We start from the raw sequence: 27,928 nt of genomic DNA, 5'->3' as shown, positions 1-27,928 counted from the left end.
ATTTCTCTGCAATAGATTGACAGTAATTATCCAAAATCTTCATTTAAAAAAATTGAGCCAAGAATTGGCCATTCCTGCTGAAAGGCAAAAAGAGTATTACTCAGTTTAAAAGTCACAGTGGGGGGACATTCATCCTTTTCTTTTTCTTATCTTGCATACATTGATGTTATTAAGATACAAATTAAAAGAAAAAGAAATATGCTCTCTTTACAATGTTAGAACAAAAACATCCCCTGCATGCAACCATGCTCACAGACAAGCTAGTCAGTTATAGTTACTAATTAAGCTATTAATGACTGGCTTATAATATAAGCCAAAATGTTTGCCAAACATGTAGCCTTTTGTCAAGACCATATCATTGCTATTCATTGGGTGATAAAACCTGTGCAGTCACAGAGAACAGCTGCTTTGGCCAAGTTGTTCTTCAGGTATGTGTCAAAAGACTAAATGTGAAAGAAGCATGTCCCAGAAACATCCATCCTAGGCAGCATCTGTACTAGTCAGTCTGAAATAGACACCCAGTCCCTGCATTCCACCTACAGTATGCAGTTGTTCTCACAGCTGCAGAGAGGATCAGAACCAAAAGTAGAATTCCAGTTACACAAAGGGTAATGGGGAGAAACCAGGCTGAACCTGGAAATGGAGGAAAGATCAGATACAGTTACAGAAAGCAATAAAATAGAAGTGCATCCTTAACCTTTCTTTTCTTTAGGGTAATAGAGAAAGCAGAAGGTTCCTTTTTTTTCTCTTCCCAGTCACTGTTTCTCCAACCCCAGTTCTGCCCCAGGTACAGTATTTATGTATGTATTTATTTATTTAGCATATAGCATATCATACCTAGACTAGCAATAAACATTAACATTTCATCTAGATTAGTACAACACAATAAAATATAAATGTTAAAAAGTTCTATGAATCCAGATGCAGTAATTTCCTCCTATGCATTTAAACAAGTTTCCATCTTTCCCGTGGCGGTCCTGCTTGTGGGAATTATTTTGGGAGTTGGAGTTTCCTGGCCAGAAACATTGGCTATATTGCTCTTGCAACCATTACATTCACAGAATTTCTACTTGTAAGAAAGAAAATTTTACCTGTTCTTTAGTTATGCTGGGCCTACAAACTATATCAATTCTGCAAATGCTAAAGATCCAAGCAATTCAATGCAGCCCAACGTTTGGCAAGTTATAGTTCCCCCACCATATAACCCAAAGCTAAGCCTATTATTATCATTTTTTTCATTAAAGGCTGCAAATTGCTTTGGAAAGATCACAATCAACAAGGGGTTGTTACCCCGCAGAGCCATCCCTTCCCAATAGCACGGCATACTCCCCAAATCCTCATACTCACTTCCTTTGCAGTTCTAGGTTGAAGACAACACCTCAGAGGGGGGAAAAAGAGCCTTCCCTACACCCAAGGTCACCACTTGATTAGAAAGAAGGAAAAAAAACTAGAAGACACAACAGCATCCAAGCAAACTTCAAGATTCCACCCTCCCTGCCTTCCTCTTGTTTGACCTCATTCATTTGTCTCCTGGTGTGCTGACTCCTCCTCCCAAATAATTGCAATCCACTGTTTCCCATGAGCACTAAGGGCTTTCAATCACAAAATGAGATAGGTAAGTATTGAACATTTTAATCCTGTGATACACGTGGCCTTGTAGAAACGTGTCGAATAACTGTGGTGGAGACTAGGGATCAGCAGGAGTATAATAATCACAGTAGGAAAACATAGAAAGAGCAATCAATGAATGGACATATAATATCTGTTAAATGGAAAAAGGTGTCCTCTGCAGGTTCGGATTTCCCAGCTGGGAGAGCGTCACCGGCTGAGTGAATGAATTTAGGATCGAAGCACGCTGCGTTTGAAAGCAAGTTGTCTTTATTATTTCAGGAAAGCAAGACCGACAGTGATGTGGATCAGCGTTCCTGGGTGAGCTGACATATAGAAAGTGTACATTTTTATACCATTTTCCTCTTTGAAGTCCTTTTGTTTTCTTTGTACTATTGTTTTATCCCTTTTTGTGTGCGCCTTGGCTAATGGTTCTAATCCTGTCTTGAGTTTTGTTATTCTTCTGCCCTAAAGTACTTCCCATGGGCCAGGGATGAGCCCTAGTGTCTTCTACTGTATTTCCTATTTTTACATCTTTGCCCTGAGCTCATCAGTCTTTGTTGTCACGCTGACCTTTTCTTCTCTTAAAGGTAACTTCTTCCTGCACTTCCTAGGTCTTTTGTATTATTTTGTACTCTGCAGCTATTTCTAATTGTCCTGATATCCTGGTAATTATTCTCAGAAGGTTTCTTTTAGAATGTATGCTGGCTTTGTTATTCTAGTGACTTCCAGTTTGGTTATGGGCTGTACTGGTCTTCCCAATACAACACTGTCTTGGTGAAGTTCCCTTCCCACATATCCATGCTTGCAAAGTCCCTGCCAGCATTTCCTTTAAGGATTGAAATAAAATAAGTGCTTCAAGTTCTTTAGGATACCCAGAGTAGAAAGCCAAATTTTAGCTTGGAGGAAGGTCTCCTCTATAGTCACTATTGAAGCTTCTACCTTGAGTGATCTGATACTGATGCCTGCTGGAATTCTCTTTTGCCCAATCATTTCTGGTTTTGCTTTCCAAAATATTTTTGTTGTTATTTTATGGTGGTAGTAGCATAAATGTCAATATTGGCAGTTTGTGCTTTGCAAAGTATTTTTGTTTAGTCTACAGCAACACAAGTGGTATCAACGACAGCCAGTTACTATTTGGGTTTTTCCTCAAGCTTTTATAGGTGAAAGCTCTTGCTAACATTACATTTTCCAGCATCTTCTTGAAGATTGCGTGTTGTCCTCCCCTGCTTGACATAATCAAGCAGCAACATTTTTTTGTACAAATGCAAAAAGCTACTGGTAGAGAAAATAAAGCTGTGTTGAACTTAGAAATAGCCAGGTATTTAGATTTTATTCATTTTACGAAGTGCATATATTATATATAGGGGGGGGGAGAAATACACATCTATTTCTGCCTCTTTTTAATTTGGGTTTTCTCCCAGGAAAATATACCTAGAATTCCACCTTCTCCTTGGTAGAACTTCTGTGTCTTTAACAGTCATTCAATAAGTAAAAAAGATGTTTTGATTTAACAGCTTTCCCCAGTCCTTTCAAGAATAAGGTTGCCAGATCTGGGCTGCAGAAAATTGGATCAGCACTAGATGGCAATAAAGAAATACAAATACCAAAACAAACAAACCACAAGCTCTAATCCTTTGCTATCATCAGCCAAATGCTTGCAACAGAGATTTGATAGGTCTACTCTAGAGCTATTAGGAAGTATAGACATCCTGATCACACAGAATGCTGGCTCAGAATGATGAGGCTAGAGAAGCCAAGGAAAACTGATAGACATAATGGGAATATTTTTACCATGGAAAATATCCCTGTATTTAAGAGGGCCACTTCGATATACCAGGCATATATTTTAGATTCAATTAATGATCAGAAGCTGTGAGTATTAAGAGCTGCATGAATGAAAGGAAGACGTGACACTACTACCAATTGTGTGACTATTGTCTAAAGTGAAAACCAATACTTGTTAAGTATCTTTATGACACACACATTCTCTACCTATTAATAAAATGTATTCTGTTCAGTTAGTTGAACATTGTGCCATTTGTCTTAGTGAATCTTGCACCACTGCAAAACTACATGTAAATGTTGGAGGGATGTATTTCCAAGGTACATGGAATGGATTTGAGGCAGGATTGGTTAAATATATTGGATTTTAATGTGCTAGTTTTGCAAATTCAAAAGTTATTTGATGGGCTGAGCAGCCTAATTGCTTGCAAGATTTGAGGGAATAGCAATAAGGTTGTAATTTAAGGACCACACAGCTGATCCAAAGGGAACATTTCTCTAATCTTTGTGTGCAAAATTGCTAGCTACAGTGAAGGCTAACTATTCACAGCTTGCTACTGATTATCCCATCCAATCTGTTAAGAATGTCTTTCCTTTACAGGCTTGGATATCTAGCAAAATTTGCTTCTGGGATTAAATCAGTTGCTATCCTTTTCAGGCATATTTGTTATTCTTGAATATGTTCATTTGGGATACCAACAATGTATACTATCTGTTTCTGATGGCTGTTCTGCATATGCTCTACTTGCAGCATGTTCTTTTTGATCTATTGAATTTCTGCCGGCAATATTACTATATTACTGGAAGATGGTGAGGACTTTCTCCTCTAACTTGCATCAGACATAGATTCATCAGCGGCCTCTTTATCAAATGACTAAAGATGTTTTCACTTGCTGAACGTCTGTCTGGGTATATTCTTTTCCATCTAATTATGGATTAAAGAAACCACAATGATTCTTTGTACATATTCTTTGCAGATATAATCTTTGCCTGGTTGCCATCAAAACAGATGAGAAAAATATTAACTAGAATATTTACCATTTATGAGGTACAGATGTAAGATGGGGTTTTCATATTACAATATTCATATAACATGGTTCTAAAAGCCTGAGAAATTTCATTATTTAGTATATGATAGGTCCTAGGACATTCTGTAAAATCTCTTTATCCTTCTGACAAGGAATTTGGAAATTCCAGTTGTTTGTTAAACCTTCTTGTTCTTTACAAAGGCTTTACTGATATATTTTTCTCTTTTTGAGGAAAAGCAGATTTCAATTTGTAGATACCAACATCATCTTCATCAAAAGTGTGACTTGATGGATTCAGAAACCAGTCATAGCAGGGTTCATCCAAAATGTCTGCCTGCCTTCACAGAGTTTATTCTTTTTATACAGTTTTATCAAACAAAGCAAAGAGCATATAGCAAAAGCATCATCATTGGTATATTCTCCTTGTCAATCTTAAGAACATCCCAGCCACGGTACTCATATATCTTGACGGTGCCTGGCGGTGCTAATTAGATCATAGGCATCTGAGGTAAACAGTTACTGAGTCATGGCAGTGTGCTGCGCTTGGCCTCTACGTAACCTTTCCTCTATCTCTTCAGTGACTGATAGTTGAATAAACACTTTCTAAAAGCTTCTGATCAAAGTTGCAAAGGAGTGAACTGCATGGCCCCCTTTCTAGTTTCTCTGCATCAAGACCATGACAGGCAAAGACTGGAACAGGGGTGTCAAACTCAATTTCATTGAGGGCTGCATCAGCATTATGGTTGCCCTCAAAGGACCAGTTGCATGGTAAGTAGAGCGGGCGGGTGGGTGGGTGGGCCCTCCGGAGCACCGTACCGGAACGGTATCTGGTGCACTGGTACGCCCATACTGGGGTGTACTGGTCGCATCCCACCACTATTCTGAGCATATAAAAACCTTTATATATATAAAGCTCCCCTGAGTTTCCACCATTAAACAACTGTGGGCTAGACTCTTCAAAAGAGGCGTTGATGTAGGATTGTTCAAAGTGACTTCCTGAGAACCCTTGGATTCTGTATGACGAGGTTCTGAGAGAGACTCAAGTTGATTTCTGAATGCAGACCTGAATCTTGCCTGAATCTATGGGAGGTCTACATTTCTTTACAGAAGTTAGAGGAAGCTGCCCTTGTGACTCACTAGCCATTAAACAGCACCCGCTCAACCAGCAATGGAAGGAAGCATCCATCCAGACCTACTTCTATCTGGTGGAAGTGCTAAAGAAGTGGAGTTTAATGTGACCCATAAGCTCCATCTACTGGCCAGCAGTCAGATTACAGCTTCACTGAAATGCTACAGTGCCCACTTCTGAAAGCATTGCCACCCGAATGGGCAGATGTAAGGTTTGGGAGCTGTTATTTAGTTTTTACTAGAACCTTTGGACATGAGATGCCATTGAATGGTGGGATGAAGAAAATGATTGACAGGGTTGAGAGAAATAGAGGAATACCTCTGGTATCCATAAAACCACCGAATGGGCAGCAGAATTAGAATTCACACACCAGTGGAAGCAGAGGCTTTCGCTAAAAAACACAGTGCTCTTTTAGGTGAAATGGGGGATGTTACACAAGAAATAAAGGAGGGAGGGGCTGAGGCTCAGCCGGTGGATGGGAGAGAGGATGCAACAGCTAGAAGACTCAGATCACAAAAGTGACTTGGAACACTATTGCAATTGTTGCTACAATGTACTTTCATGGAAGTGATACAAAACAAATGATTGAAACATACTGATGATTTTGTGTTAAATTTAAAACTGCTAATGCTTAGGTAAATGTTGATATTTTTCTATCATTGTTTGTAAAAGTTGTAAGACCTGGGGGGGCTTCTCCCCCCCCGCACGATGTAGCTGTCAAAATGTTTTATAACCCTATAACCCTTTTTCCTTGAAATTTTTTTTAAAACCAATAAAAATTTGAATAAGACACACACACACACAAAAAAAACAACCACCGAAAGATAACTCAATGAATGGCACTTTTAACGGCACTAGGTACTACCCCCAATCCCAGAGAAAAATATGCCCACCTTAAGGTTCCAAGCGGGAAACTGTGGGACTATGAGTTCTAGTACTGCCTTAGGCATGAAGCCAGCCATCTGGGTGACTTTGGAAGGCCATGGCAAACCACTTCTGAAATCTTGCCAAGAAAACTGCGGGACTTGTCCAGTCACTAGGAGCAAAGACTGACTTTAAGATACAGAAAAGGCCCAGCATTGCAAAACTATATTACTTCTTCATTTAAATTTTGTATACGGATAGTCCTTGACTTGCAACCACAAGTCGCAAAATTTATGTTGCTAAGCAAGACATTTGTTAAGTGACTTTTGCCTCATTTTATGACTTTTATGGTCACTAAATGAATTTTTGCAAGTCGAGGATTACCTATAGTAGGAAAAAAAGTGTTTAGACCCAGGGCTACACCCAATTTTCTATCTTAATTGGGTGCTGCAGGGGTATAGTTCATACTGATAGAGTGCATAGAATCAAGACTTTGGGCCATGTTTTGCATTTTTGAAATGTTCAAGGGGAGAAATTGGGGCTCTTAGATTTATAGATCAACCAGGATCAAATATAGATTTGATAGATAAATATAGACCAAATATTAGCTATTCCTGCCATCAATAATTTCATCATCATCATAAAACGTTATAATTTACAGAATTAGAATTACAGAAGATCAGAGTTGGAAGGGATCTTGGAGGTCTTCTTGTCCAACCCCCTGCTCAAGCAGGAGACCCTATACCAGTGATGGTGAACCTTTTTTGGCTCGTGTGCCACAAGTGGGGGGAGCGCAGGGGGGTCGAGTGCAGGCGTGCCGCACCCATAATGCAACGCGTGACCCCCCCAGTGCACATGCGTGCAAAACGCGCGACCCCCCCATTTTTACATGGTTTTTTTTGCCCTCCCCATGCTCCAGGGGCTTTATAGGAGCCTGGGGAGGGCGAAAAGAGCCTCCCCCGACCCCCCGGAGGCCCTCTGGAGGCTTCAGTGACTGTCCAGAGGCTTCCCTGAAGCCTTCGGAGTGCTTAAAACCACCCTCCGAGCAAACCGGAAGTGACTTCCGGGTTGCTCGGAGGGTCGTTTTAGCATCAGGGAAGCCTCGGACGGTCCCTGAAGCCTTCGGAGCGCTTAAAACCACCCTCCGAGCAAACCGGAAGTGACTTCCGGGTTGCTCGGAGGGTCGTTTTAAGCGCTCCGAAGGCATCAGGGAAGCCTCGGACGGTCCCTGAAGCCTTTGGAGCGCTTAAAACCACCCTCCAAGCAAACCGGAAGTCACTTCCGGTTTGCTCGGAGGGTGGTTTTAAGCGTTCCAAAGGCTTCAGGGATGGTCCCTGAAGCCTCCAGGGGGGCGGGGGAGGCTCTTTTCGCCCTCCCCAGGCTCCTAATAAAGCCTCTGGAGCCTGGGGAAGGCGAAAAATAGCTTTTAAAAAGGTGAACTCAGCTGGCTAGTGCGTGCATGCGTGCTGGCCAGCTGACAGGGCAGCGCCTCGAGTGCCCTGACAAATGGCTCCGCGTGCCACTTGTGGCACGCGTGCCATAGGTTCGCCATCACGGCCCTATACCATTTCAGACAAGTGGCTGTCCAGTCTCTTCTTAAAAGCCTCCAGTGAAGGAGTACCCACAACATCTGGTGGCAAGCCGTTCTCCAGTTCTCACTGTTAGGAAGTTTCTCCTTGGTTCTAGGTTGTTTATCTCCTTAATTAATTTCCATCCGTTCCTTCTTGTCCTGCCTTCAGCTGCTTTGGAGAATAAATTTACTCTCTCTTCTTTGGGGCTGCTCCTCAAATATTGGAAGTTGCTATCATGTCACAGTTCTTCTTTTCTTCTTTTGCTAGTTCTTCTTTTCACTAGACAAGACATATCCAATTTCTGCAACCATTCTTTGTATATTTTAGCTTCCTAATCAATGGTGGGATTCAAATAAGTTAATAACTGGTTCTCTGCCCTAATGATTTCTTCCAACAACCAGTTCACCAAACTGCTTAGAAAGTTAACAACCAACTCTCCTGAAGTGGTGCGAACTGGCTGAATCCCACCACTGCTCCTAATCATCTTTGATGCTCTTCTCTGCACTCTTTCCAGAGTCTCAACATCTTTTTCATATCATGGTGATCAACATTGACAAACAAAGCTAAGAAACAGCCAAGGAAGAAGCAAAGAAAAAAGAGCTATCCTGGGCCTCCCTCGACTTCAAAAGGCTGGCATTGGTGCCTGGAAGGACACTGCCCACTGTGGCCCACAAAGCCCCTTCCCATCAGCCAAGGGGAGGTCGAAACCCATCCCTCAGCAGCTGATAAAGAGGGGCAGCAGCAACATTTGCCTTCCTCAGCCCACAAGATTTTGGCCCTCCAGTGTCAGCAGATTCAGGGCCCCAGATCCTCCCGAGGACCCAGACTATTCAGAGTTGCTCACTCAATTTAACAGATTATTTCAGGTAAAAGAGTGTCCATTAAATACAAATGTTTATTAAATCTAAACTGATGTAGTTAATGTAATTTACATGGATAGAGTAATTATATAATTGATGTTTTTATGCAAATGACATATTGACATAAATGACATAAAGTAGCAATTGAATAATTTTGTAAAAGATGTACAAAACACATCTTTTCTCTAATGAAAAAAGACCCTCTGTTTTCTGGACAAACATCAGAAAAAAAGACTTGTCTATTATTTCAGGTGTTAGGTCTGACTGCAAATTTGTGATATTCCATCCAACACTTGTTAATTGAAGGCTCATTATATTAATTTCACTTCACATTAAAAATGGGAATAATGATTTCCAAGCAGAATGAGTACATGCCCATCCTACCTCCCAAACATTTTCTCACATTGTTTGAGAAATATCCTTCACTGTTATTTCCAGGACCTGGCTAAATTCAGACTCCTGCAACTGGCTCCCATTATAGAGCCCATACTGGCATCTATACCTTCCCCCATCTCTACTTGACATTTTCCAGAAGGAAGGTAACATTATACTGAGCCTCTGCAGCAGCAAAAGTTTTCAGTGCCTTGGATTCATTATTCTTGAACAAAAAACCCCCAACCATCCATATATTTACTGGGTGCAAAACATGCTATCTTGAGAGAATCTCCTTCAGTCACTTCATTAGGAAGAACATTCAGGAAAATATGTGGAGGGGGAAATCGGCCAAAAGCTGCCACACAACTAAAACAGCAAACGATAGAATGAGAAGGACTGAAGTTTATAGACATTGTATTACAATATTAGAAAACAACAATTATGGATACAAATTCATGCCATTTTGTTAAGATTTAAATTTATGAAATGATATGAATCAGTTTTATAAATATTTCCAGCAAATGATAAAATAAATCAGAGTAGTTTTTTAAAGAATGAGGTGTAATTCACAAGCCATTTGTTTTGGGTAAAGTACAGCTCCACAAAATCTTGCAGACAGTCCTGGAAACTTCCAAAATTCAGAATAACAGAAGTCTTCTACCCTGTTTCCCTGAAAATAAGACCTCCCTGGATAATAAGCCCAATCAGGCTTTTGAGTGCGTGCACTAAAATAAGCCCTCCGCCCAAAATAAGCCCTCCTCAAAAATATTGCAACACAGCAGCAGCCATAAGGTGACCACGCTCGCAGCCTCCTGCACCTCAAAAATAATAAGGCCTCCCCCCAAATAAGATCAAGTGCTTATTTCAAGGGTCAAAAGAAAATAAGACCCTGTCTTATTTTCGGGAAATCATGGTAGTCTAATCCCCTGCTCATTCATCGTCAAACTGTAATTTTTAATATGTTAGAAGAGGGCATCAGCATCTTTTTTGTATAATGGTGACCAGAAATGTATGCATTATTCCAAGAATGGCCTCACTAGTGTGGTATAAAGCAGAACTATTACTTCTTGTAATCTTGATGCTGTCCCTATGTTGGGAACAGCTTAGAATGGGACTGGCTTTTTTTGCAGCTGCAGCATATTGGTGGTATATACATCTCATTTTTAGCCACTTTTTCACATCCCCTCTATCACAAAAGGTCTTCTTAGAAACTCTTTCCCATGAATCAACAATTAGAACACAGAACACAGACTCATAAGGCTGGAAAAAAAAAATCTAGTATTCTAGTTCAATCCTCTGCTCAAGGCAGGAGACATACCATCCTGGTCAAATAGTTGTCCAGTCTAATCTTGAAAACTTCACAATTCCGGGAGGCAAGCTGTTACATTGGTTAATTGTTTTTGCTGCCAGAAAATTTCTCCTTAGTTCTTGATTAGATTTCTTTTTAAACATCTTCCATCCATTGCTTCTTGTCCTGCCCTTTGGTGTTTTGGTGAAGAAGTTAATCCCCTCTTCTCTGTGACCTTCTCTTCAAGTATTGCAAGACAGTTATCATGTCCCCACAATCATTCTTTTTGAGAGGGTAGACATGCCTAGCTCCCTCAATTGTTCATCATATGATTTAGCCTCCAGGTCCTTCATCATCGTCGTTGCTCTTCTCTGCATACTTTCTAGGGCATCAGCATCTTTTTTGTATCACAGTGACCAGAAATGGATGCTGTATTCCAAGAGTGGCCTCACTAATGTGGTATAAAGCAGAACTATCAGTCCTTACCATGAGCAGCTGTGAGCCACTCTGATCAGTGTATGATTCACCTTCTACCTGCTTACAGACGAAGACTTAAAGCCACAAAACCACAAAATCAGGACTTGGATTGAGGAAGCAGCGTTAAAGCTGCATGCTTGCTTTGATTGCACTGACAGGAATATTTTTGAAGATACCTCTGCAGACCTGGATGAACTCACAGATACTGTAACATCATATGTCAGCTTCTGTGAAGATCTATGTGACCAGGAATTTGTGAATATACAGTAACAATAAACCTTGGTTCACAGCTAAACTGAAGCAGCTACGTTGTTCCAAAGAGAAAGCCTACAGAAAAGGGGATAGATGCTGTACAATCAGGCCAGAAACATATTAACAAGGGAGATCAGAGCAACAAAAAGGAGCTTACGCTGAAAAGCTAAGGAATCAGTTCTCAACAAATGAACCAGCAAGTATGTGAAAAACTCTTAAAAATACCACCGGTTACAGCAAACCTCCTTCCCAGGCTGAAGGAAAGCAACAACTGGCAGATGACCTGAACATGTTTTACTGCAGGTTTGAAAGGAAACTACAGCCACCTATCTCCACAACCCCCGTCCCAGACACACCAACAACAGCCAAACCTCCTACAACTGACCCCATCCCATTGGGTTCACAACCCCTGGTGATTACAGAAAAGGAAGTGCAAGATCTATTTCACAGACAGAAGTCAGGAGAAGCATCAGATAACACCTTCTTGCTTAAAGGTCTGTGCTGACCAATTTGCCCCCATCTTCACCCGAATCTTCAACAAATCACTAGAGATGTGCCATGTTCCTTCTTGCTTCAAACGCTCCACTGTCTTCCCAGTGCCGAAGAAGCCCTCCATCAAGGAACTGAATAACTACAGACCAGTTGATCTAACATCTGTAGTTATGAAAACCTTTGAAAGGCTAGTGATGTCCCAGTTGAAAACCATCACGGATCTGCTGTTAGACCCCCTGCAATTTGCATACCGAGCAAATAGATCAACAGATGATGCTGTTAATATGGCTCTGCACTACATCTTGAATCTCTAAAGACCTGTGCAAGGGTCCTCTTTGTAGACTTTAGTTCAGCATTCAATACCATCATACCGGACATTCTTCTAACTAAACTAAATCAGCTAGTGGTACCTGAACACACAAGTGGATCACAAGCTTCCGAACAGACAGGAAGCAGCAGGTGAAGCTAGGCAAAATCACATCAGATACCTGAACAATTAGCACAGGAGCCCCTCAGGACTGTGCTCTCTCCACTTCTCTTCTCTCTATGTACCAATGACTGCATCTCAAACGATGCATCTGTTAAACTGTTGAAGTTTGCAAATGATAAAACAGTGATTGGTCTCATTCGAGACAACAATGAAACCGCATACAGACGGGAGGTTGAACAACTAGCCTCGTGTTGTGACCGGAACAATCTGGAACTGAACTCACTCAAAACCATAGAAATGGTGGTAGACTTTAGGAGAAACCCTCCCATACTACCATCTCTTACAATACTAGACAACACAGTATCAATAGTGGAGAACTTCAAATTTCTAGGTTCTATCGTATCTCAGGACCTAAAATGGACACCTAACATCACAACAAAGAATGTTCTTACTGCACCAACCCAGGAAGCTCAAACTGCCCAAGGAACTGCTGATACAGTTCTACAGAGGAATTATTGAGTCTGTCATCTGCACCTCCATAACTGTCTGGTTTGGTTCTGCAACCTAACAAGACAGACACAGACTTTTGAGGATAATCAGAACTGCAGAAAAAACAATTACTGCCAACCTGCCTTCCATTGAGAACCAATACACTGCATGAGTAAAAAAAAGGGCTGTGAAAATATTTACAGACCCCTTGGATCCTGGCATAAATTGTTTCAACTCCTATCCTCAAAACGATGCTATACAGCACTGCACACCAAGACAACTAGAAACAAGAACAGTTATTGCCCGAACGCCATCACTCTGCTAAACAAAAAATTCCCTCACACTGTCAAACCATTCACTAAGGCTGCATTACTACTACTATTAGTCTTCTCATCGTTCCTATCACCCATCTCCTCCCACTTATGACTGCAGGACTGTAACTTTGTTGCTTGCATCCTTATGATTTATATTGATATTGATTGTTTCCTGATTGCATATTTGTACCCTATGACTATCATTAAGTGTTGTACCTTATGATTCTTGATGAATGTATCTTGTCTTTTATGTAGACTGAGAGCATATGTACCAAACAGTGGTGGGTTTCAATTTTTTTTAGAATCTATTCTATGGGTGTGGCCTATTTTGTGGGCATGGCTTGACAGTCATGTGACCAGGCAGGTATGGCCAACTTGACATCACTCATGCACACTCAGTCACATGACCACCCCCACCCCCAAGTCATGTGGCAAAAATTTTGGGACTCCTATGAAGGGGGGGGGGAGAGGGGAAAACATCCCAAAAATAGACAACTGGAGGATTAAGGGCCGAAATTAGGGAGATCGGAGAAGGCAGGACAGAGAGGAATCCAGTAGAAAGCTATCACATGCTGGGGAAAGCAACTTGGGAGATCAGAGGGGGCAAGACAGAGGGGAATCCAGTAGAAAGCTATCACACACTGGGGAAAGAACTTTGGGAGATTGGAGGACAGAGGGGAATCCAGGAGAAAACTCCTGAGCTTGCTGCTGCTCTCTGGTGGATTGTGCCGCTGGACCTCTCCATGCTTCTCAGTTCACCACCTCCACTCCCAGGTATTGGACTTGACACCGAATTGGGCTAGGATAGTGTGGGCGGACGGGCGGGCGGGGGGGAGCGAGCGAGCGAGTTACTTCTGGGTTACTTCCGGGTCCACTGGTGGAACCTCCTCTCACTGGCTTGGTAACTTTCACCATCTGGTTCTCCCAAGCCGGTGAGAACTGGTAGAAACCCACCACTGGTACCAAAGACAAATTCCTTATGTATCCAATCACACTTGGCCAGTAAAGAATTCTATTCTACTCTATTCTATTCCTTCTTGTGATCTTGACGCTATCCCTATGTTGATGCAGCCTTGGATGGCATTGGCTATTTTGGCAGCTGCAGCATATTGGTGGCTCATATTTCAGTGGTGGTCCAAAGGACTCCTGAATCTCTCTCACAGGTATCACTGTTGAGCCAGATCCCACCTATGCTGCATCTATGCATTTGCGCCTATGCTGTATCTATGCATTTGGTTTATCCTGCTTAAGTGCAGGACCTTATTTTTTTCATCACTGAACTGCCTTTTGCTGGATGGGGCCCAATGCTGAAGTCTGTCATGATCCTTCTGACTCTTGAGTCTATCTTCCAAAGTGTTAGAAGTTACCTTCCAGGTTGGTGTCATTTGCATATTTGTTAAGTTCCCTTTCTATCTCCTTATCTAAATCATTCATGAAGATATTGAAAAGTACTGGGCTCAAGACAAAACCTTGAGGCATTTTACTGCATGCTTTCCTCCATGCAGACATAATTTCATTGAGGACAACACACAGGAGGAAGTTGCATTCATATTGTCTCCCCTAGGAGTTCAAATCTTGCTAAAATAGTAAGAGATTTCCTAGGGTAACTGCTAATTATATGCCTTCACTTTCCATCTATTTATGATAGTATTTAGAAATGGATATAAGAGAAAAGAGAAGAGAAAACCTACCAGTTAGAAGAAAAATAATTTTCAACTCCACATTACTATGGAACATCTCATATCTTTTGCAGACAGATATGGGAAATAATATTAACTTACAACAAAGTTTTGTAAAATTGAAATAACAAAAAGGAGAACATGCTTGCTTAATGAGGAGTTTTGCCATTTGAGAAAATTGCACCTTGTCTCTCTGCAAGGTGTTTCTACTTCCTGCTACAAATCAGTTTTATAGATTCTTCTCAAATTGTGGTCTCATCAAACCATGGAGGACAACATCTAAATGGATTACTTGGTTTAAAGTCCATAAACCATCAGTTTGGGCAATCTGAACGAATTTCAAAACGCGACATTAAAAATAAATTAATATTCCATTATATCTTTCAAAATAAAGTTCTAAAAATGTTAAAATCTGACTGTTTATACTCTAATTCTAAGAGTCTAGGATACATTTCAATTCAATATTCTTCAATCTTCATACCTGTTACATCAACCAGCAAAATATTGGACATGTTGTTAGATATATATACTCCTTCAAAAGGTAGGCTGGTTTTCCTTTATGGCAAAAGCAGCATAAAGAGCTAGAGAGAAATATTTTTGTCATATGTGGCAGTCTTGCATTTATGTGAAAATATACTTCATCAACATAACAATGACAATGCAAAACTATTTAGGAAACAAATAATGATAAAACCTGAAGCTTTTCTTTTAGGTATGATGGGCAAGTCAATTGAAAAACAATTTGGAGTGCTATTCCTTCACATGGTGATGGCTCCAAAGATTGGACTTGCCGAACATTGGAAAGAGATGTCAACTATTGAACAATGGATTTTGAAATTGACTGAATTAGAAAGATGGTGAAATTAACTGCTTTAATTAGAGATAATTTAATTAGAGATAAACACACACACACCATATGTATATTCATATGTATATACATATAGTATGTGTGTGTACATGTTTATCTCTACACACACACAATCTACACACGCACTATATATATACATATGCATATGTATATGATTGTTAAAGAGAGATACAATCTGAAACTAAAGATAGGTGAAAGGTGGCTAGCATATAAATTGAAAAAACATAAAGAGAAAAGATCGATTAGTAAACTACAAAATGAGGAAGGAGAGATGTACTATCAGAATAAGCAGAAAAAGAATATGGTGCAGGAATATTATAAGAAACTCTGTGGTGATACAGATATTCGGAAGATAAAGTAATAAAATGTTTAAAGAAAGCCTCACTGCCAAAAATTTCAGTACAAACAAAAAATATGTTAAATGAAGAAATAAGAATGTCAGAATTAATTGAGGCAATAAAAAAAAGAATAATAAAAGCACCAGGCCCGGATGGGTTGCCAGTAGAAATGTATAAAAGAGCTACAGGATATGTTTGGACAAGTGTTGCTTGAGATACACATTGCAGTGTTAAATGAGGCAAAGATTTCACTATCATGGGTAGAGGCAAATATATTGATTCTGAAAGAAAATACTGATTTAATTAAAAACTATAGGCCTATTTTATTGTTGAATACAGATTATAAAATATTTATGGCAATAGCTGAAAGACTGAAAAGGTTTTTAAATGAATTTATACATGTGGATCAAAACGGTTTCTTGCCAAAAAGACAAATTAGGAACAATATGAGAATAATACTTGATACACTAGAATACTACAAAATACGTAGTGAGACACAAGCAGCATTTATGTTCCTAGATGCCCAAAAAGCTTTTGATAATGTCAAATGGAACTTTATGCTGCAACAACTAAAATATATGGATTTCAGTGATAATTTTTTAAATATCTGTACGGCTATACATTCCAAACAGGAGGCCAAAGTATTAGTGAATGGAGAGGCGACACAAAATTTTAAAATCCAAAAAGGTACTAGACAAGGGTGTCCATTATTCCCTTTGTTATTTATATTGTCTTTGTCTTTGTGTTACAACCCCTGGTATGCCCAAATATGGGAGGGAGCTCACTACTCCCTCTTTCTGTTGTAACACAAATACATACCTATTTCCCTGGCTCAGCTGATAAGGAGGAGAGCCTGTGGCTTAGTGGCTAATACAACTGCCTAATATGTAATACAGCCCTGGTTCGAATCCCAGTAAGGGTATGGCTAACTGATGAGCGCTAAATAGCTTGAAATAGATCTATACTAGTCTCCCTTTATTTATTTATCAGCACAAATACAACACAAATATAAAAAGGCAACATTAAAAATAAAAATATGGTTTTCTGCCTGTATGGTCTTCTGTAATGAGCCGAAGGACAGAAAGAGGGAGTAGTGAGCTCCCTCCCATATTTGGGCATACCAGGGGTTGTAACACAAATACATATATCAGTCTGATTAAATGGAAAAGAAATAAAAGAGAAAGCGCAAGTCCCCTGGCAGAGGCAGCCCCCGCATGGAAGTGAGCCACGGTGGCCCCTGCAAGAGCCGCCATGGAGGACGCTCCCACAGGCCCTGGCCTGTCCAAGCTGAGGAGGAGAGGAGGAGGAGGTGGCCGCTGACCCCGACCTGGCTTCCCTCAGCAGTGGTGGCGAGAGGAGATGGCCGGCATCCCCTGAGGAGCAGGAGGAGGAGGAGGAAGGAGCTGATCCTGGTGACGTGGCCGCAAGGCATCCCCCGCTGGCCGCGGCCCCATCCAGAGATGCCATCGTTGCTGCAGTTGCCACCTCACGGGGCACCCAATGGCCGCCCTAGCCCCGCTGCACCTCAGGCTGACACTGCTGCCGCCCCGTCAGAACCGCCTTGGCGAGGCCATAGCTGGCTCCCTGTGAGGGGGGTTGAGAGCGCGTGCAGCTGGCCGGGCTGAGGAGACGCTCCACCTCCACCTCCTCTGGAGCTCCACTGGGCTGGGTGGGGGGAGGCCAGCTTAAGGGTGGGAGGAGGCAGCCGAGGGATGGGGCAGGGGCCGCCCTGCCGCAGACAGCAAAGGCCTGGCAGGAGGGGAGGAGAGAGAGGGGAGGAGGAGGCCAAAAGGCTTTGGCTCCCCTTGGTGGAAATGGCAAAGCTTGTTGGAGGAGGGGCGGAAAGGGGAAAGGGTGCAGCCGCAGCCCAGCCACACAGATAAAGGGACCATCGGACGAAGCTGGAGAGTGGCCGAACTGTTCTGAATATACTATACTCAAGAAATGAACACTATGGTATAGCGTGTGTTGCTTTTACGTCCAGCAGATGGCGCTGGTTTTCAAAAAAGCATGTTTTTACAAAAACATGTTTTTACCTGTCACAGGTGTGACATCTATATAATATACGTATATACAAACATGCGTGTAGTTGAATGCAATGTTGTGTCAAAATTTCAAAACAATCGGTGAAGAACTTTTGGAGATTTGAGATTTTGAACAAACAAACATTACATTTTTATTTATATAGATATATACAAAACCTATTTTACATATATGAAATTTGTAAATAGTAACAGGTATTGATTACACAAGAGATCTGTGTTATACTCTGTATGGTGGAGAGATCGCCAAGATGGTTTCACCATGTCCAATGTTTTTATTATTATTTTTCTTTTAACAATAAAAGTTTTTCTTAAAAAAAAAAGAACTAAAGTTCTCAGCTCAGTGAAAAGTCAAATTTTAAAAAGAGCTGTTGATTTATATTCTCTCTTGCAAGGAGAATCAGGAAATCTATTTGGTTTCATGAATCTCTGTTCGGCTTTGGGGAGATTCAAGAAACAAACTTTTTGCAATCCCTATGAATCCCTTACAATCAATTCCAAAGGTGCTTTTTTTTCTTTGAAGATATTTCACTTCTTATCCAAGAAGCTTCTTCCGTTCTGACTGGATGATGAGGAATGGAAGGATTTATGGTAGAGAATTGTTGAGGATACTTGGAGGTTTAATTGTGTCCTCAGGGTCACCTGAGTAGTGCAAATGGGTGTGGAGCCTTCTTTGGTGTCAGGCCTGTAATTCTGTTCCTTTTAGGATCTTTGGCCTGCCACATAATTAAAACATATATATTATGCTGTTTCATTGGTATAGTAGTTGGGAGGGGGGAATAGAAAGGAGTAGGATTGTGGAATGTATTGTTATGGATTTCTTAGAAGCTCAAGGTCGTCTTTTGTCTCCGCACCTCGACACCTGGCCGGAAGAAGAGGGGTGTACATACCAGCGTGGAAGATGAAGATTGGACCATGTGATGAATTATGGGGTGTAGGGATAGATGATGAACTTTTAACTTGGGGAATTCACCGGATGTACCTTAGAGTTGAAATTTCAACAGCATAATGCCAACATGCCTGTCTTATTAAATTGGAGTTTTAAGGACTACTTTGCCTTGGACAATGATTTAATTCTGCATGATATTTGGAACGCTGACATTATTTCAACTCTCACTTAAAAAAAAAAAAATTCTTTCATCGGGGTACTGAATCCCAGCTCTGACCCAACCCTGGGCAGGACGAAATTTCAGTGAAGATGGAGGAAGGAAAGAATGCAACAGAGAAAGCTAAGGATGATGGATCACTTATGTTTGTTGAAACCATCTATGCACCTTCTAAAGAAATAGTTCAACAGGCAGAGGCGAAGCAAAGGGAGCTTCAGCAGGGCGCCCGGCGAAAGGAACCGAAACCAAGATTTCCCTCACAGACGGAGTTTGATCTGCGGGAGGAAGTTTCGGGATTTATTGCTTCTCAGGAATGCCTGCTGGAAGGAGGGGGGCCCCCCAAGGGAACTCTGACAGACGGCTGGAGCATGGGGAAAAGAGCAAATGAATGGAGATCTCAGTCGCTATCACGCAGCCAGTCTTTGATGGGCCTTCCGGACCAAATCCGACGCCTAAATGTGAGTGAACAAAAACCCCTGGGGCCCCCAGAACCACCCGGGTGGAGCCTAGCAAAGCCCACATTATCCTTTCCCAGCAGAGAAACGGCTGCGCAGTGGAGCGGAGACCTTGGGTCTTTCCACACAGCCATCAGCGAATCAGCACCCCCCCCTCCTGGAGTGAAAAAAAGTTGGGAAGTAAAACTTAACCAGCCGAAAGGGGCCTGGAACACTTTCACCTCCCCCCCTCTGCAAAGCGATGGCTCTGGACCCATCAATCAAGCCAATTCAGGTTGGGCTTTCTTCCCGGGTCATGGATGGGCTCAATGCCAGTGGACGCCTGCCCCTTCCCAACTAATGGCGCCACCCCAAATAGCTGCTCAGAGGCAGAGCCAGGGAATGGGACCACCACAGGGCCCAGCCCCCCCACCAATGCCTCAGCAGGCTTTTGCCCAACCGATGGGTGTGGCCCCACAAAGAAGCTTACCACCCCAAGCAGCAGGCCGACAGGTTGCTCCGGTTCAACCACCAGCACCCCCGCCTCCTCCCACACCCCCAAGGTTCCGTGCAACCTATGATGGCAGCCGAGACAAACTAGCTTACTTTATGAATCGAGTGTTGGCATACGTTGACCAAGTAGGCCCACAATACCTGACGGATCGAGAACTGATCCAAGAAATAGCAGAGGGGATGAATGAAGGAGAGGCAGCACAATGGATAGCGGAACTCCATGAAGAAGCAGCTCCTGAGTTAGATGACATAACGGGGTTCATCCAACTGATGCGGGCCCGATTTTACGATGTGGCCCAACAGGTAGATGCTGAAGACCAGATCCAGGAATTACGACAGGGGAGTCGGCCGGTCAAAGAATTAGTTTGGGAATTCCGGAGAATAGCTGGAAGACTACGTTACTGGCCAGAGAGACTATTGGTCTATACGTTCAAAAAGGCCTTAGATCCCAAACTGAAACAAGTTTGTGCCGTAAGGGGGACCCCAGATCGTATCCAAGAATGGTACACCACTGCAATCATACTGGACCACGAGATTAATACCTATCCAAAGCCTGGTACCAGAACCCCTGAAAAAAAACCGTTAGTCCACCGAACGCAGAGGCAGCAAACTGAAAAGCTCCCGCCAACCCCTCGTTCCTGGGGCCCCAAAATAAAGTGCTACCGTTGTGGTCAGCTTGGCCACCGGGCATCTACATGCTGGGCTCCAGCCCCAGTTCCACAACCACGCCAACCACCTGCCAGCACAGTCAAGAAAACCCCCAGAAAACCACCAGAAAAAAGTCGTCTGGCACAACAGCCAGCAGGGGCAGAGAGCGAAGCCACTGAAAACGCCCCGGCCACCTCAGAGGAGGAAGAGGTGGTTAAATTTTGATAGTTAACATTTATGTTATTCTCTTTTCAGGAAACGTTTTTCTCTTGAGGAGAGGCTGCCTGTCAGGCCTGTAATTCTGTTCCTTTTAGGATCTTTGGCCTGCCACATAATTAAAACATATATATTATGCTGTTTCATTGGTATAGTAGTTGGGAGGGGGGAATAGAAAGGAGTAGGATTGTGGAATGTATTGTTATGGATTTCTTAGACGCTCAAGGTCGTCTTTTGCCTCCGCACCTCGACACCTGGCCGGAAGAAGAGGGGTGTACATGCCAGCGTGGAAGATGAAGATTGGACCATGTGATGAATTATGGGGTGTGGGGATAGATGATGAACTTTTAACTTAGGGAATTCACCGGATGTACCTTAGAGTTGAAATTTCAACAGCATAATGCTAACATGCCTGTCTTATTAAATTGGAGTTTTAAGGACTACTTTGCCTTGGACAATGATTTAATTCTGCATGATATTTGGAACGCTGACATTTGGACTGCTGAAAGGACCGTGCTGTAGACTGGCAATAGATGATGTTGTATCCCTGCTCCTCTGTTGAGAGACAGCTACAAGGTCCCCTCCAACTCCTTTAATCTAATCTAAAGCCAGAGGGGATATTCTGCCATACACACTCCTGGTTCCGAACTGGTAGTGAAGATTACAGCATTTCATGCCTGCATCTGATGGCAAATGTAGAATTCCACCACAATGTTTTCCCGAAAATAAGACAGGGTTTTATTTTCTTTTGACCCCCCAAAAATATGGCCTTGGCCTTATTTTTGGGAGGAAGGGCTTATTATTTTCTGGCAGGTGGGGCAGGCGAGAAGCGAGACGTGCCTCTTACCTTTCCAGTTCCATCACATTCCTCGCCATTGTGTCCAGTGAAACACATAAAAAAAACCTTCTTGCAAGTTCAATCAAACTTCTCAAACTGGCGAGAAGATTTTTTTTACAAAGTGCTTCCCTGCAAACAATGATGAGAAACATGACGGAGCTGCCAATCTCCGGTAAGAATTGTGTCTCGTGGTAGGACGCAATTTGGGGGTTGCAGATCGGGTGGGGGATGGGGCAGGCCAGGCCATGAGTCTTACCAGACACTGACAGCTCCGTCATGTCTCTCAGCCAGTCTGTGCAAGGAAACAACTTGCATGGTAAAGAAAAGCTTCTCGATAGTGTGAGCAATTAACTTCTTGAACTCGTGAGAAATTTTTCTTTACTGTGCAAGATTCACTGCAGAGACTGGCTGAGAGACGTGACAGGGCTTCCAGGCTCCGGTAAGATGTGTGTCTTGCAGCCCAACACCTCCCACCCCACCCCAATGACAACAACATCCTGGCTGTTTTCCTTCCCCTCTGTCTTTAGTGCAGGGGATGGCAGGTGGGGAAGGGAGAAGTCAGGTGTGTGTCCTAGAGGTACTGGAGACTTGCAGCTCAGGCACGTTCCTTGCTGTTTTGTCCAGGGAAGCACCTTGTAAAAAAATCCTTGCGAGTTCGAGAATTTTGATTGAACTGGTGGAGTGTCAGTCCTGGAGACCATCCTTTTCTTTGGAACTTCAGGGCTGCCACACTTGGTGGATGGGCATGCTGTGGGACCTGGGAGGGAGGGTTGGATGGTGACGGGGTGGGATGTATAGTCATAACAACATTCTTTCACTGGGAGTCAAGGATGTTCAGCCTGCACCTGGAGAGGCACGACTGGAAAACAATTCCAGTTAGGATAGTGACCTGATTGAACCATGTGATGGATATGTGGGTGCAAGGGAAGGGAGTTTGACCTTCTTTTGGGTGGGGAAAACCCAGGAGACTTCCGATTCGGGTTTTCCCGATGTGCCAATATGAAATCTCTAATAAAATGGAACTTTGAGGAAATGCCTGCCTCGGAATCTTGCTTGGTTGGGAATGTTACTTGGAACCCTGACATTAACCCAAATCTCCTTTAAAAACTCAACACAGCTCCCAGGATCCTGAGCCCCAAGCACAAACCCAATTGCTGGTGCCCTGACAGATTGCTGGGTGGTGCAAAGACTCAGGGAAGATGGAGGAGAAGATAGGCAGCTATGGAAGCAGCTACAGGGACTAGTTTAGAGGTCGTCCTCAAGACCATCTACTCCCCTTCAGAGATCATGTTAGCAGCAGCAGAGGCCGCGGAGGCTGAGGGTCGGCGAGGTGCCCGGCCCAAAGAGCCAGCATCCTGGCAGATCACTCAGCTGGATTCTTCCCTATGGGGTGAAGCTGTGGAGCTGCACCATGTCAGGAGTTGGCAGTCGGTTTGATGCTTCAGGAACCTCGGGTTGCAATGAGCAGAGCGCAGTGTGCCCAGGCCTTCAAATGGAGTGTGATGAGGCCTCCTGAGTCCAGCGATCAGGAGTCTCTTGCCGCCGTTGCAGAGCCCCTCACTAGCGGGTTTTCCAGAGCTGTTTGACCAACTCAGCTAGTAACATGGTTGTTAAATGAATCTGGCTTCCCCATTGACTTTGGTTGTTGGAAGGTTGGAAAAGGGGATCATATGACCGTGACTGTCATAAATATGAGTCAGTTGCCAAATGTTTGAATTTTGATCACATGACCATGGGGATGCTGCAATGTTTGCATGTGTAAAATGGTCATAAGTCACTTTTTTCAGTGCCATTGTAACTTTGAATTGTCACTAAATGAACTGTTGTAAATCAAGGACTACTTGTAAGTTACCCAGACCTAATCCACCTATCAAACAATAAGGTCTGCAAACACAAATAAAGTTAATTAAATTAGGTCTCCCAGCAGAACTGCATGTTCACAAGAATAAACATCATAGACATACTTACACACACACATACACATGCACGCACGCACAAACACGCATCAAGTGTCACGCTAGAATCAGCATGCAGAAACTTCCACATCCAGGACAAGCTTCCCTGTATAGCTGTTTTGGCTGTGCCCCATTTCTCTTCAGCTGCCCCTAAAGGCAAACAGTTTGCTTTTAGGAATAAATATTTCTTCTTTCTTCACAGCTGTCTGGATCTCATTTTTATTTATTCTTATGTAACCCCAACTTGAGTTGGAATCCCATATTATACTTCTGACATCCCAAAAGTGCTTTTCAAAGAGAAACTGGACTTTCTTTATTTTTTCCTTGAAAATGTTCTCATCCATTTAATCATCTAATTCAGAACGGAAGAAGCTTCCTGGATGAGAAACAAACATGTTTTTGGGGTGGGGGGGTGGGGGGGTGGGGGAGTCCAGTTGCTTTTGAAAAGCACTTTTGGGATAACCATGGATGATTGAGATTCTCCATAGACATCTGTTCTGTTTACTTTCTTTCTCACCTATGATTTATATTGACTCACTGATGATTTATATTGCATCGTTCCAATACAAAAGATGGTCAGACAGAATATCTCTGGTCCTGGTGACTCACCCAGATTCAATACTGTAAATAGAATGTTCCTCTTTCCCATAGAGTAGTTTCTTTTTTCTCTCACCACAAGAGGGCAATCCAACAGCGCTGCAACTTTTTTATTCTTTTTAAGATGGAACCTGTGGATTCTCTTTTCTTCTTTTTAATGAAGATTCTAATATGTGAATGATGTGTGAATTTCTTATAACGAAGGTGTTCTTAATACAAACCTATATTCATTCATGCATTTGTTTAATTCAGTATATGTGTGTGTGTGTGTGTGCGCGTACATACATACATACATACATACATACATACATACATACATACATATTTTCTTTGATTTTAGTTTGATACACTGAAGGGACCAAGACAGCGTTTTTGAAATTCAAGCAAGTTGTGCTTTGTTCAGTGAGAGACACTAGTAAAATATATTTCATGTCCAACCTGCCTTTGCTAGCTAGCAATGTTTGTTTCCATAATTTTCACCTCATAAGAAACCAATTTATGACAGTGTGACATGACATCCTAGAGAGTTGTTATGTTAGCAACATCTATGAAGTGTCTTATAGTGAAGGCACAATTCCATTGTAAGCAGATTCATGGTTAGTCAAACGTCGTGTCTGAAAAACAGCTTTTGATTCATGTTCTTCTTGGGAAGGTGAAGCAGGAAAACCATTTTATTTCAGGACTCTCCCTGGTTTAAGAAAGCTCAAAACAAAAAGAAATATGCTGCAATTCATTTGAATCTTCCGTTGAGCACAGTAAATACAGAATAAAAGGAAGGGACTTTGGAGATCTTTTAGTACCCCACCCCGCCACCCCACAACTGCTGAAGCAGGAAATCCTATACTATTTCAGACAAGTGGCTGTCCAATCTGTTCTTAAAGACCTCCATGATGGAGCAACCACAATTTCTGAAGGCAAGTTGTTCCACTGAATAATTGTTCTCACTGACAGGAAATTTCTCCTTAGTTTTAGGTTGGATTATTTAGCTTCTGTCTGTTACTTCTTGTCCTGCCCTCAAAGTCAGTCAAACATCATAATCTGAAAAAACAGCTTTTGAATTATGTTCTCTCTAAGAAAGAGAATCAGCAAACCATTTGGTTTCATGAATGTCTCTGGCTTAACAGAGATCCAAGAAAGAAATCTGTTAAATGTCACCTCATGCCACCAAATGGAGTCCATAACAAAACTCCATACAAAGGGAAGTTCTGTAAATTATAAATTATTACAATTGCATTCAGTATTCAATGCATAATATATACAGGTAGCAATTGACTTACAACTACAATTGAGCCCAAAATTTATGTTGCTAAGTGAGACAGAGTTTTGCCCTTTTTTATGACTTTCTTTGCTATGTTTGTTAAGTGAATCACTGCAGTTATTGAGTTAGTAACATGGTTGTTAAATGAAACTGGCTTTCCCATTGACTTTGTTTGTCAGAAGGTCACAAAAGTTGATCACATGACCCTAGGTCATTGCAACCATCCTAAATATGAGACAATGACTAAGAATCATAATTTTGATCGCATGATCATCAGCTGCTATGGTTATAAGTGTGAAAAATGATCATATCACTTTTTTCAATGCCATTATAACTTTGAATGGTCACTAAATGAACTGTTGTAAGTCGAGGACTACCTGTAATAGGATGCCTATGTTATAAGAAAGCCTTTACTTTTAACACACTAAATTGATATTACAAATCTAACTTGTGATTGAATTGGTAATTGATCTCTATTGTTATCTTCCCTTTAGCAATATACTATTATTAAAGTATATTCTACTTTATAGAATGGGCTCCTTTTTCTAAAGACAGTATTTTCCCCAAAACAAGACCCAACCAGAAAATAAGCCCGAGCATGATTTTTAGGATGCTACAAGAAGTAACAGATAGGAGATTATTAAAGAGAGTTCCAACCTAGAATTAAGGAGAACATTCCTGACAGTGAGAACAATTAATTAGTGGAAAGACTTGCCTCCAGAATTTGTGGGTGCTCTATCACTTTTAAGAGGAAATTGGACATCTATTTGTCTGAAATAGTGTAGGGTCTCCTGCTTCAGTAGAGGGTTGGCCTAGAACAGTGTTGGCCAAACTTTTTGGCACTGAGTGCTGAAACAGGAGCGTGCACACTTGCCCATGCATGCCAGAAACTGGAAAAGTAGATGATCTTCTGGTTTTCAGGGTACACATGCGCCGGCCACCTGCTCTTCCGGTTTCTGGTGCGCATGCATGCATGAAGGCCAGCTGTTTGGTACTCCGCCTGGTCTTTCAAGGTTCCTCACACCTGCCCTACTGCCTGCCCCCCTAGTGACCATCGGGGTAGAGGGACAACCCTATCAACAACCCGGTTCTGCAGCTCTGGACAGGGAGAGGAATACCGCCTCCTTCCTTTGGAAAGGTAGAGCCCCTTCCTGGCCTTGGAGGTAAGGGGCGTTGGCATTCAATACAATACAATAATACAATACAATACAATAGTAGAGTTGGAAGGGACCTTGGAGGTCTTCTAGTCCAACCCCCTGCCTAGGCAGGAAACCCTATACCGTTTCAGACAAATAGCTATCCAACATCTTCTTAAAGACTTCCAGTGTTGGGGCATTCACAACTTCTGGAGGCAAGCTGTTCCACTGATTAATTGTTCTCACTGTCAGGAAATTTCTCCTCAGTTCTAAGTTGCTTCTCTCCTTGATTAGTTTCCACCCATTGCTTCTTGTTCTACCCTCAGGTGCTTTGGAGAATAGTTTGACTCCCTCTTCTTTGTGGCAACCTCTGAGATATTGGAATAATGCTATCATGTCTCCCCTAGTCCTTCTTTCTCTTAAGCTAAACATACCCAGTTCCTGCAACCGTTCTTCATATGTTTTAGTCTCCAGTCCCCTAATCATCTTTGTTGCTCTTCTCTGCACTCTTTCTAGAGTCTCCACATCTTTTTTACATCGTGGCGACCAGAACTGAATGCAGTATTCCAAGTGTGGCCTTACCAAGGCATTATAAAGTGGTATTAACACTTCACGTGATCTTGATTCTATCCCTCTGTTGATGCAGCCTAGAACTGTGTTGGCTTTTTTGGCAGCTGCTGCACACTGCTGGCTCATATTCCCAGGGCTCGGATTAAGCATCCACCCCAGCTTGCCACCAAGAACAAATCAGAGCAGCCCCCCCTTCCTGGTCGCTTCCTGGCCTCTTACCCCTCAGTGGCGTCTCCATGCTGCGCTCTTCTCCGGCCCTCCTGGGGCAGCTCGCCTCCCCAATGGTGGCTCCTCCTCCTTTTCCTTCTGGCTGCTCCAGCATCCTCAGTGGCAGTGGCAGCGTGATAACCGCTAACGCCCCCTTGCAGTGGTAAGAGCAGTGGGTGGGGCAGCTGGCTGCCCAGCCAGCTAACCTTGTCCTGCTGCCCTGTGCGCCCAAGCTGGCCAGGCACTCTGGATTGCGGACGTGCATCAGTGCTGTGGGCTGGAGGGCTGGGGCTGCTCAAGAAGTACGCTTAGGCCAGGAGGGAGGGAAGCTATGGCCCGCCCATCATGGCTGCCAGCTCTGTTCCTTTTGCTCTTCTGGGTTCTAATACATCAGCCACCTGGTCTTTGCGTGTGCATGCACACCAGAAATTGGAAGACCAGATGGCCGGCATGCATGCATGCACCGGAAACCAGAAAATCATCTTCCTGGCATGCACATGCACACTAGGTGGCTGTTCTTTTGGTTTCTGGTGCTCCCGCACGCATGAAGACCAGCTGGCC

The 27,928-nt window shown here is 42.6% G+C and overlaps 2 protein-coding genes across 4 annotated transcripts in view; both read right to left on the bottom strand.

The window, feature by feature from the left end:
- CARM1 (coactivator associated arginine methyltransferase 1) overlaps positions 1–1,563 on the bottom strand; it is a 115,929-nt gene extending 114,366 nt beyond the window's left edge. For 2 of the 3 annotated variants that reach the window (XM_081945691.1, XM_081945694.1), the window contains exon 1: positions 1,348–1,555. The gene's annotated coding sequence lies outside the window, so the exon portion shown is untranslated. Of the gene's footprint in view, positions 1–1,347 lie in introns of all 3 variants that reach the window. The other variant, XM_081945689.1, reaches the window with a different exon arrangement.
- LOC309387380 (protein HIDE1) lies at positions 40–27,632 on the bottom strand (the record flags this gene model as incomplete). The annotated part of the gene is given in 8 exon segments (XM_081943852.1): positions 40–77; positions 541–633; positions 9,265–9,362; positions 9,364–9,458; positions 9,460–9,586; positions 14,650–14,738; positions 21,782–21,936; positions 27,380–27,632. Coding segments are annotated over 8 exon segments (948 nt in total).
- Between the last annotated feature and the right edge of the window lie 296 nt (positions 27,633–27,928).

This window comes from Natrix helvetica (assembly GCF_964273705.1).
Source record: "Natrix helvetica genome assembly, chromosome: 2".
In the NCBI taxonomy this organism is placed as follows: domain Eukaryota; kingdom Metazoa; phylum Chordata; class Lepidosauria; order Squamata; family Natricidae; genus Natrix; species Natrix helvetica.
Note: the sequence above shows the minus strand (reverse complement) of the source record. Positions and strands in the feature narration are given on the sequence as shown.